The sequence below is a fragment of the Malania oleifera genome, chromosome 3 (assembly GCF_029873635.1).
Source record: "Malania oleifera isolate guangnan ecotype guangnan chromosome 3, ASM2987363v1, whole genome shotgun sequence".
Taxonomy (NCBI): Eukaryota; Viridiplantae; Streptophyta; class Magnoliopsida; order Santalales; family Ximeniaceae; genus Malania; species Malania oleifera.
Window position 1 is genome coordinate 105,320,166 of NC_080419.1, and position 12,122 is coordinate 105,332,287.

General features: G+C 35.7%; 1 protein-coding gene across 1 annotated transcript; it reads right to left on the reverse strand.

The window, feature by feature from the left end:
- Positions 1-9,463: 9,463 nt before the first annotated feature.
- Positions 9,464-11,342, reverse strand: LOC131152316 (2-methylpropanoate--CoA ligase CCL4-like). The gene has a single exon (XM_058104140.1). The coding sequence runs from the start codon at positions 11,293-11,295 to the stop codon at positions 9,640-9,642; it is 1,656 nt and encodes a 551-aa protein (XP_057960123.1). The 5' UTR covers positions 11,296-11,342; the 3' UTR covers positions 9,464-9,639.
- Positions 11,343-12,122: the final 780 nt, after the last annotated feature.

Here is a 12,122-nt window from a genome sequence, read left to right on the forward strand (position 1 = left end):
TTGGGAACCATCCCAAAACCAGGGTAAGTAGATTATTTGAGTATTTTCAGTATTACCCAATTCATTTGAGGCCAGATTCTGTATTATATGTGAATCTACTGAAGTTTTGTGAAGTAAAATTAGGGTATTATATTTTTGGGAATAGGGTGTTTTGGGACCTTGCAGGTAAGGGTTGAGGACCCCAGTAGGTGGAATTTCAGGAACCCAGGTAAAATGATATATGGATTATAGTTTAGGAATTTTGCATATGTGGATTTGGGGAAATATGTATGAGATAATTATTTAGGTGAATTCAGATATTTGATTGGGAAATTATGTATGTATTATCTCCAGATGTTGAAATTATAAATACCGCACATGTAAGATTGTAAATAGCAACTAGTATTCAGATAGTCAGGTAAGGAAAATATACTATGTTAGGAATTTTAGTATGATTATTAGTAGAAATTACATGTTTTACCAGATTATTATTATTCAGATTATAAAATATTTATATAGCAAAAAATACAGATTTTAGAGCATGTGAATTTATTTATTTAAATCGTGTGGCTTGAACTTATAGTAGATTAGCATAATATTTATGCAGCTACAAATACCATGTTTTACAGTATATTAGCAGAAAATATCATGGGATATATATATATATATATATATATATATATATTATAGAATGATGAATTTTCAGTACATATTCAGATAGAAATTATACAATATATTTAGAAACATGATTTACGGTATATGTACAAAAACCTATATTTTCAGCAATTTCAGAATACCATGATTTCAGAACCATAACACCCAGATTATTAGATACACAGATAGATACACAGATATACAGACATTAAATATTGAATCAATTACTCAGATTTTCATATCAGTTTTGTAATGTTATGGTTATTTCAAAATCATGGCAAACCATTAATATAAAATTTCAGTTACATATATAGTATCAGACCCCGATGGACCAGATTCAGACAGTAGAGTACGGTACTATAGCTATATTTAGTTCAGAGTGCAACCACATAACTTAGATAGTATGTGGATATTCAGTAGTCGATCGTGCCTATGTTGTGGACAGGCTTCCGCCCATGGGCCGCACAACCCTGTCATGAGGGGTTAAATCATGACTTTCAGTTATCCATCTAGGGAAATTTTCTCAGTTATTTATATATATACACTCAGATTTATAGAAACCGTAGACATACCTATGAATATTAGAAGTATTATGAATATAAAATTCAGAATAACAATTTATGTTAAATAACATAGATATGACCTATACTGTATATTATTTATACATGTTTTCTCACACTCAGCTAATTATGGTATTTCTAAATCAGTTTTTACAAATACGTAAACTCACCTGCCACACACTAGCAACAGCATATTTCGTCTTACTGAGCGTTGTCTCATTCCAGTGATTTAATATTTTTCAGGTGATCCAACTAGGCGAGCATATCAGGCTCGCAGATAGAGGGGACTACAGTATTGCCCTGTCTATAGGGTGAGTATTTTGGGAAGTCATTTTTGGAGTAGCCCCTAGGTTCAGAAAAGAGTATTTTGAGAATGGTTATGTATGCATATTTTGGGAGAAATTCTGACACTCTAGTATTGTATATATTGATATGGTTGTATGTATCTTTGCCTTTCGCTGCATAGGTAGTTTAGGACCATGACAGTGGAATGGGTTATAATAAAAGGTATTAGGGCAGTGAAATTTCACAGTATATATTTATAAGGGGAGAAAAAATCAGGTTGTTGCAATAATAATTAATGTCACATACTCAATTTAAATCAAGCATATTCTAAATATTGTTGGCCCAGGTATGCGTCTAGAGGGAGGGTGAATAGACATCTTTTGTGGATGTATAACTTTTTCTACAATCAAAAAATTATCTTAGCAAGATACAAGTGTGTTATATCACAATTTATATTCGAAGTAAATGATAACAAGCAAGCAATATAAATGAGGTAGGGTGAGAAGAGCTTAACACAGCGATATTGACGTGGTTCGGCACGAAGCCTACGTCCATGCCTTGAGACCAACTCAAGGATTCACCAAATCCACTAATCAATCCTCCTTCAGGACAGAGAAGCCTTTACAATCCAGCTGCTCACCAAGAGTCACCTTACAAAGGCTCACAATGAACCCCTTAATACAATAAATCAAAACAACATGATACAATCTTCAAAGTGCTCATTCTTGAGTTGATAATACAAATCAAGCCTCTCACTACTCTCTTTGCAAATGATGTGTAAGACAAGAGTAAAGAGCAATAGAGTATGAGCAAAGATGAAAACCAAGAAATGAATGCTCAATCAATGTTCTTAACAACCAAGTGCTCAACTAACTTAAAATGAATGCACAAGACTCATATTAAAGGGCAAAGGGACAAGTAGCTCACTGAAGAGCCATTGGGCATTAATGGAGAAAAGACAATTTGAAAACTAGTTGTTATTGTGCATTAAATGTTGTCTACAGCCCGACACTCGTCGATGATTCCATGACCTCGTCGATGAGTCGTACACATGCATCCGTTGATGAATCCCATGTGTTTGTTGATGAATCTTTTTATTGTTGTTTCATATAGAGTATTTGTGCACAACAACTACCTGCTGCCACATACTTAGTTTCAGTAGTAGACAAAGCTACGGAGTTTTGTTTCTTAGAGAACCAAGAGACAAAAGACCATCCTAGAAAGTGACAAGTCCTACTTGTGCATTTTCTATAAATCTGACATCCAACATAATTAGCATCTGAATAGCTTATCATCTCAAAGCCTGTGTCCTTAGGATACCACAAACCTATGTCAATAGTACCTATCAAGTATCTTAAGATTCTTTTCACAACTATTTGGTGAGACTCTTTAGGAGTTGACTGAAACCGGGCATACATGCATACACTTAACATAATATTCGGTCTACTAGCTCTCAAATATAATAAACTTCCTATCATCCCTCGATAATATTTCATATGAACTAATTTTCCCTTTTCATCTTTGTCAAGACTTATGGATGTACTCATTGGAGTTCCTAGAGGCTTGCTACTTTCCATGTCAAACTTCTTAAGCATGTCCCTTATATACTTAGATTGATTTATGAAAGTTCCATTCTTGGCTTGCTTAATTTGAAGTCTTAGGAAGCAATTCAATTCTCCCATCATACTCATTTCAAATTCATCTTACATACATTTTGCAAAATCCTTACATAAATCTTCGTTTGTAGCACCAAATATAATATCATCTACATAGCTAGATTTGAATGATGAGCATATCTTCATTTTTAGATTTAATAAATAATGTGTTGTCTACCTTTCCTCTAGAAAATCCCTAATCTAGTAAAAATCCACTCAACCTCGCATACCAAGCCCTAGGGGCTTGTTTCAACCCATATAAAGCTTTTGTTAACCTAAACACATGATCTGGGTTATAGATATCCTTAAATCTTAGAGGTTGTGCCACATAGACTTCTTCATTTATGAATCCATTTAAGAATGCACTCTTTACATCCATTTAATAAAGTTTGAATTCCTTGTGGGATGCATAGGCTAATAACATTTTTATAGCTTCTATTCTAGTTACGGGAGCAAAGGTCTCATCGTAGTTTATTCCCTCTTCTTGGTTATATCCTTGAGCCACAAGTCTAACTTTGTTACGTACTACTATTCCGTTTTCATCCTTTTTATTCCTAAATACCCATTTTGTTCCAATTATTGAATGATCATTAGGTCTAGGAACTAACTTCCATACTTTATTTCTTTGAAACTAATTTATCTCTTCTTGCATAGCAATTATCCAAGAATCATCACTTAAGACTTATTCAATGTTTTTAAGTTCTTCTTGAAATAGGAATGCATAATGATTGCATATATTTTTCAATGAAGATCTAGTGGATACACCACGTAAAGGTTCTCCTATAATTTGATCTTTTGGATGATTCCTTACAAATTTCCATTCTCTAGGAAGTTCAGAATTTTCTAAAGATTTATCATTTGAAGTTGGTTCATTTGTCTCATCCTTGACTTCTTTTATGTCTAAGTCTTCTAACTTTTGGGTTGTTTCAACTTCCTCAACATTTATTGTTTTAGTGAATGGATTTTTCTCATCAAAAGTTACGTGTATTGATTCTATAATTGTGAGAGTTCTTTTATTGTAGATTCTGAATGTCTAGTTTTTTTAATGCATATCCTAGGAATATTCCTTCATCTAATTTTGCATCGAATTTTCCTAAGTCATCTTTATCATTCAATACAAAACACTTGCACCCAAATACATGAAAATAAGATATGTTAAGCCTTCTTCCTTTCCATAGTTCATAGGAGGTCTTATTTATGCTTGATCTAATGGAAGCTCTATTCATTACATAGCATGCGATATTTACGACTTTAGCCCAAAAATATTGAGGTAGTTTATATTCATTGAGCATGGTCCAGCCATTTCTTGAAGATATCTATTCTTTCTTTCAACAACTCTATTTTGTTGAGGAGTTCAAGGTGTTGAAAAACTGTGACTTATTCCATGTTTATTACAGAATTTGTCAACTTCTTTATTGTTAAATTCTCTTCCTTGATCACTCCTTATATTTAAAACACCATATCCTTTTTCATTTTGAAGTCTTTTGTACAAGTTAATTAGCATCTTGCAAGCTTCATCTTTGGAGGCTAAAAAAAGTACTCAGGTAAGCCTGGATTAGTCATCAACAATGACAAAAGCATATTTCTTTCCTCCTATACTTTGTATTCTAGTAGGACCAAATAAGTCTAAATGGATAAGTTCTAAAGGTCTACTAGTTGAAATATATTTCTTCTTTTTAAACTTGTCTTGGTTTGCTTCCCAAGTTGGCAAGTATCACAGATTTTGTCTTTTATGAATTTTGTGCTAGGCAGACCTTTAACTAACTTCTTTTTAGATAATTTTGATAACAGATCCATACTTGCATGTCCTAATCTTCCATGTCATAACCAACTGGTTTCATTCATGGTTGCTAAGCATATGACCTCTTGAAAACTTAGATTTTCAAAGTTTATACAATATATAGTATTGACTCTATAAGAAATGAATAGAACATCATGTTTTTTTGGATTTTCAACTATGCATTTGTTTTGTTTAAAGATTATGTCAAATCTTTTTTCATTTAACTGACTTATACTTAATAGATTGTGTTTTAATCCTTCTACTAACAACACATTATCAATGGTTAAGGAAGGTTCTTTACCTATTTTTCCAATTCCAATAATTTTACCTTTAGTATTGTCGTCGAAGGTGACATACCCTCCATCTTTTTGCATTAGGGTGGTGAATTTTGTTTTATCCCCAATCATGTGTCTTGAACACTCGTTGTCCAAGTACCACTTATCCTTTGATGGAGTGGTCCTAAAGCACACCTTAGCATCTCTAGCCATGAAGCAGATGTTTGCCACTTCTTGAGCACTTGATTCATCCTATGATTCACTTGAGCTCGTGTCATCCCATGTAGTTTTCATTGCCTCCTTTTTCAGCTATGGACAATGTGGTTTAATATGCCCAACCTTTTTGCAATTATAACAAGTAGAAGGTTCATTCTTAGTTTCCTTTCTACTTGTTTCTCCTTTGTCATCTATTGATCCTTTAAACTTTAGAGTGAACTTTTATTTTTTTTGAAGAATTTTCCAAGTCTTCTAGTGATGAAGGCTATATCATCATCATTTAATTCATTGTCTTCTTCATCTTCACTAGAGCTGTCTTTAGCAGCCTTAAGAGCTATTGATTTCTTGTTCTTGTTATTCTCAAAATTTCTTTTATTTATAGTCATCTCATATGTAAGAAGAGATCCAATTAATTCATTAAGGGAGGTGTTTTTCAAGTTTATTCCTTCCGTAATTGCAGTGGCCTTAGGTTCCTATATTGGAGGAAGTCCTCTAAGTATTTTCCGAATCATCTCATAAGTTGAGTAATTTTTCCCTAAGGCATTAAGGGAGTTTATTATATGGGTGAACCTAGTGTACATACTAGTGATAGTCTCATTTGGATTCATCCTAAATGCCTCATACTCACTTGTGAGCATATCGATTCTACTATCTCTAACATCAATTGTTCCTTCATAAGTTACCTCTAATTTATCCCATATTTCTTTAGCTGATTTACTTGCCATGATCCTATTGAATTCATTTATATCAAGAGCACAATATAATGCATTCATAGTACTTGAATTTACTTGCAACATTTTAAGATCATTGTCGATCATCTCTTTTTCTTCTTTAGGTATTTCTTTACCATCTACTATTTTAGTGGGGATAAGGTCACCATGTGTGACAACTTTCCATGCTTTCTAATCCATACTTTGTAAGTGAATTCTCATTCTTTGTTTCCAAAAGGTGTAGTTTACACCGCAAAAAATAGGTGGTTTAGATGAGGATTGACCCTCAGCAAATGGAGATACACCTAGGTGTGTCATATAGATTTTTATGTAGCTTCTAATTTAATATTTACTACAACCTCGCTTTGATACCATTTGAAAAGTAAAGTGTACTCCCAAGAGGGGGATGAATTGGGATTTAAAAATATCTTTACAAACTCTTTTTATAAGTTCCTTTAGTTAATTTTGAATCTTCGTTATTTTTATTTTCAGTTGTCACACACAAACACAATGATCAAGAATCCTTTGAACTTTAACCAACAATTATACCAATATTAAAGACCAGTTTAGTTAAATTCTCAAATTTTCTCTGATATTCAAACTCAAAATCAATGAATAAATATGAGATCAAGACTTATTTTCAAATTGACAAATCACTAAGTTACAGCTTTAATATATAGTTTCAAGCTCAAAATCTTTTCACAAAATTAATCTCAACTTTACAATAATAATTCTTGAAATATAACTTGAAGAACAAATATTGCAATCAACTTATAACAATTCAACTTTTCTTTTTAGATTATAACAGAATTAAATTTCTCAAGATTTATGTCGGTTGAGCAATAAAAACAATTCAAATTTCAGAACTGTATCAAAAACTCAATCTACCAATCAAGAAGTTAATGAACTTTGATGTTTATTAATCAACGTACTCCCTTTAGTCAAAGTTTTCGCAATTCCCAATGATAAATTAATTTTCAGCAATTAAGTAAGCATCCACCCAATTTATATATGCATAAAATTAAAGAGAGTAGGGTAAGGAGAGTGACACCGTATTTCTACTAGGTTCGGTCCAAGACCTACGTCCTTGCCCCAAACAAACCGCTATGATGATTTCCCTTTCCAACTTTTTTTATTAGGCCAAAGTTATAACATCTCTAACGAGAATCCCCTCTCGCTAGTCCAAAGATCCAATCCCTTGAATCGTCAACAAATCTCTTTAGCATGAATCCCATCTTGCTAGTCCAATGATTCAATAAACTGAACTATCAAAAATCAACAAGAAATGATTTTGTGTACAATGACACTTTCAAAAGAGCTTATTAGCATTGAATGCATAATAAATATACAATCTTCAATTAAATATCAATATAGAAAGAATTGAAACTCATAAATTTATCACTGGGCTCTTTCTTAGATTTGAATTTCTTAGTAAGTGAGTAATGAACCGTGTGATTTGATCAGCAAGAACTTCAACAGAGTATTTGCAATAAGATTTTGAAGAGTATGAACAATATAGCTTGATTGCTGATTGTAATTGTTGGTGTCTAAAATCTTTAAGTTTTCCTATGTATTTATAGATGGAAAAAGTTTCTATTTCGTGTTCCCTAAGTTGCTTTGAGTATTTTCCAAGTTATTACAAAATTTGGGGTCTAAGTAATTAAATTTGGAAACTTTTCTTCATTGTTTAAATTTGACCGTTATGAAGTTCAGTTGACTGGACTATCGGGGTCAGTTGCTTGATCTTTTAAAATCCAGTGAAATTTAAAAGTCAGAATGGGGTCAGTTGCTTGAACTCCTAGGGTCAGTCGACTGTGCCTATTCTGTTTTTCCAATTTATTTTAACATAAAAAAGGTCAGTCACTTGACCAAAACAAGTCAATCGTCTGATCGTGCAATAACATATGCTTTTATAATTTTGTTCCAAAAACTTTGTTACCTTTTATACTTGTCATATTACTTTGAGACTTTTGAAAATATTTTCTGGGGTTTTCAAAATTTGGTCTCTAAGTCAATAATGAAACCTAAAAGTTTCAATGCATCCATATCGACATTAGATAAAGTACTTACGTAAGACTTCTTAAGACTTAAAACATCCTAAGAACTAAGTCTTTATATTTGTCTTTCTTTAAGTCCATCTTGTATTCAAGTTTCAATATACTTTAAGTTTCATTGGATTTTTCTATCTTTGAATTCAAGTTTTAAATATACTTTGAGCTTTCATCAGATTTTTCTATCTTTAAATCCAAGCTTTAAATATACTTTAAGCTTCCATTTGACCATCTGTCTTTGGAGTATAAACTTTCAATAAAGCTTATGAGCACTTTATCTTGAATTCATATATTTGATTCCTGAAATATCATCACTTAACCAAAACATGTTAAGTTCTCTTAATTTGTTATCATCAAAATAAGATTCGTAAATCTTGTTAGACCAACACTTTTACACAATATACATAAGGCAAGATTGGAGCCCCTGTTGTGGTCTAGGGCTTGATTTTAATAGGTGAAGCTCAAGTTCAATTTTAAAACTGGCTTATCAATTAATGAAGACAAAAGTTTAGCTTGAGTTGACTTAATTGAAGATTTGAATATTCATTTCTAAAAAATATACACAACAAGACAACGTGAGCCTATTTAAACTAAAAGATTATGTGATCGTAAAATCACTATATTAATTATTCTAATTATGTCAATTAGGTAGCCTAAGTAAACATGCTAGACAATTAATTTCAAATATCCCTAAATTTTGAATGACTTATAAATAAAATTTAATCATTTAATTTGAACTTTTCATTGATCGTCCAAACTATTTAAAATTTAAGTATTTGATCCATCCTTATTTCAACATGTGGGCATTTGGGCATAATTTCTGAATTTTAAGTAAGATGTAACAAGAAAATGAAAAAAATGTACATCTAACAATGGAGTTAGAGGTTGGGGTGGTTAAAAAAATAAAAAAAAATATAATCAAATTGTAAAATTGACTAACCATTTTTTTAATTTGATTTTGATTTAAATTTTTAAATTTTTTATTTATCCATTTAATTTTGGCTAAGCTTTTTCAACAATCACAATTAACTAATCAACTAAATCGATATAGTATAAAAATATATATCAAATATTACATATAACCCTTTTATAATTTAAATTAAAAGTTGTATTACTCTAAAATTGATGGTTAAATTTAAATTATGAATATAAATTTATATGCCAATTATTATGAAAAAAAATTATTATTTGTAAAGAGAGTTTAAATTTTAAGTGGATTAATAATTTTCAAGTATGTAGAAATTATAGAATATGCCTCTCTCTCACACTCATAACAGATGGGTCCCATTAATACTAAGTGATGAAAAGACAACATATTTTATATATTTTCTGACTCAATCACATTTTATAACAAAAACTTCAATTCAGTGACAAGTTGGCATTCCCACAAGTAAAGAACCACTGAAACATTTCTAGTTGTGAGGACAACCTGCACGTCTACTTTACCACAGCTCGCTGACCTTTTGAACAGCACTCAACACAGTGACTTGGCCATCTCCCTCAGCTGAAACTTCTGAATCTTCCCGGTGGAAGTCTTGGGAAGTTCCTCCTTGATCACCACCGTCTTCGGCGCCATATAGTGCGGCAATCTCGCTCTGCAATACTCCACTATCTCTTTCTCCGTTGTTCCTGACGTCCCTGACTTCAAGCTCACGAACGCGCACGGCGTCTCCCCCCAGTACTCGTCCGGCCGCGCCACCACCGCCACCTCGTTCACGGCCGGGTTTGTGTACAGCACCGACTCCACCTCCACGCTGCTCAGATTCTCCCCTCCGCTTATGATCACATCCTTCGATCTGTCTTTTATTTCCAAATACCCATCCGGGTGCATCACCGCAACGTCGCCAGTGTAGAACCACCCGTCGTCTTTCATGGATTTCGCCGTCCTCTCTGGGTCTTTCAGATACCCCAGCATGATGCACCCGCCCCGCATAACGATCTCCCCCAGAGACAACCCGTCTCGCTTCACGCTCTTACCCGACCCGGGGTCCACCACGTCCACCTGGGTCATCCCGATCGTCCTCACTCCCTGTCTCGCCTTCAGCTTCGCACGCTCCGTTGCTGGCAGCCGGTTCCACTGCGGCTTCCACGCGCAGGATATCACGATCCCTGTCGTCTCGGTTAACCCGTACCCGTGGGACACGATGTACCCGAGAGATTCGGTCCGGAGGAGCACGGTGGCTGGCGGTGGAGCTCCGGCGGTCATGACTCTGACAGGTTTTTGGAGAGGCTCCGGGTCCGAATTGGAGAGCATGTTGAGCACCACGGGAGCGCAGCACATGTGGGTGACGCCGTGGGTTGTAATGGAGCGGCTGATGACGGCGGCGTCGAACCTCCGGAGGCAGATGTTGGTGCCGCCGACGGCGGCCATCCCCCACGGGTGGCTCCAGCCGTTGGCGTGGAACATGGGGAGGGTCCACAGGTAGACGGGTCGGGTGGGCATGGACCATTCGATGAGCGAATCGACGGTGGTGATGAAAACGCCGCGGTGGCAGTGAACTACCCCCTTGGGCGACGACGTCGTTCCGGAGGTGTAGTTGAGGGTGATCGGGTCCCACTCGTTTTTGGGTCGGATCCACTCGAACCCCGGGTCGCCCTTTTCGATCAAATTCTCGTACGTGGCGCATATATCAGCGGTGGCGTTGATTTCGGATGGGGCGGCGGAGCCATCCGCATCCGCATTGGCATCGTCGGCGATGAGGACGAGGAGAGGGCGGCGCGTGGAGGGGGGGAACAAGGAGAGCGCTTGGAGGACGAGGGAACGACAAATGCAGTCGACGAAGACGAGCTTGGATTCGCAGTGGCGGAGGAGGACAGAGACGATGCGGGGGTCGAGACGGATGTTCATGGTGTTGAGGATGGCGCCAGCCATGGGGACGGCGAAGTGGAGCTCGTACATGGCGGGGACGTTGGGGGCGACGACGGAGACGACGTCACCCCTGGAGATGCCGAGGAGGGAGGTGAGGGAGGAGGCCAGTTGGAGGCATCGGCGGTGGGTTTGGGACCAAGTGTAGGTGGTCGAGTTGTATACGACGGAAGGGCCATCGCCGTAGATGGTGGCAGCTCTGTCCAAGAAAGTCAGAGGGGTGAGAGGGGAAGAATTTGCAGGGTGAGGCCTGAGAAGCTCCATTCTCTCTCTCTCTCTCTCTCTCTGTAACAAATCTGTGCCTGTGAATTATTGATGAAGAGGGATAATGGGCAATATATTTATATAGGTAGAGAGAGAGAGAGAGAGAGAGAGAGATTGATTTGAATGATTTGAATAGCCAACGGTTAGTCAACAGAGGAAGCATGACGCTGCGCCAGTCCTTAAATTAAAGCGGTAATTTAAATTTGTGTGAATTTTAAAAAAAAGTAATATAAAATTATATGAAATCTTATCCAAATTTAATTGAGTATTGAAATTCATACTTTCAAATACAATATTAGTTCATTTTATTATATTTGTGTGCAACTCTTATATTTGTTGGGGCTCATAAATAAAAGAAGAAAAGCATATGAAATTCATTGATGCTGTTCAGTAGGGACTCGTCGACGAGTGAGGACTGAGAGCCCGAAAATTGTAAAAGTTCTGAGATACCGAGAGCAGGAAATAAAAAATTTAAAGACTCGTCGACGAGTAACCTTCTCTCTCTCGTCGACGAGTTCTCTGTTATTGTCAACGAGTGTTCCAAACTACAAGAAAATTTTCAAATTTTGAATTAGAACGTTGTGACGATTGGGTATTCGGAGGGAAGCCTCCAAGGGGTTGTTAAATATGTCTTTTTAGGCATATTGTAGATAGTGAGAGAAGGAGAGAAAATCATTGTATAACATTGTAGTGTGTATCTTTGATTTTCGTAGTGAAATCTTTTATCGATTGCTCCCGTGGATGTAGGTTTTACCAAATCACATAATTCCTAGTGTCGTTGCTTTTATCTTTGTTTTCTTTATATTGTTATAGCTGTGGAAGTATTT

Excerpts from the sequence above, each read along its gene's own strand:
- LOC131152316 (XM_058104140.1), bottom strand. The coding sequence starts at position 11,295 with ATGGAGCTTCTCAGGCCTCACCCTGCAAATTCTTCCCCTCTCACCCCT.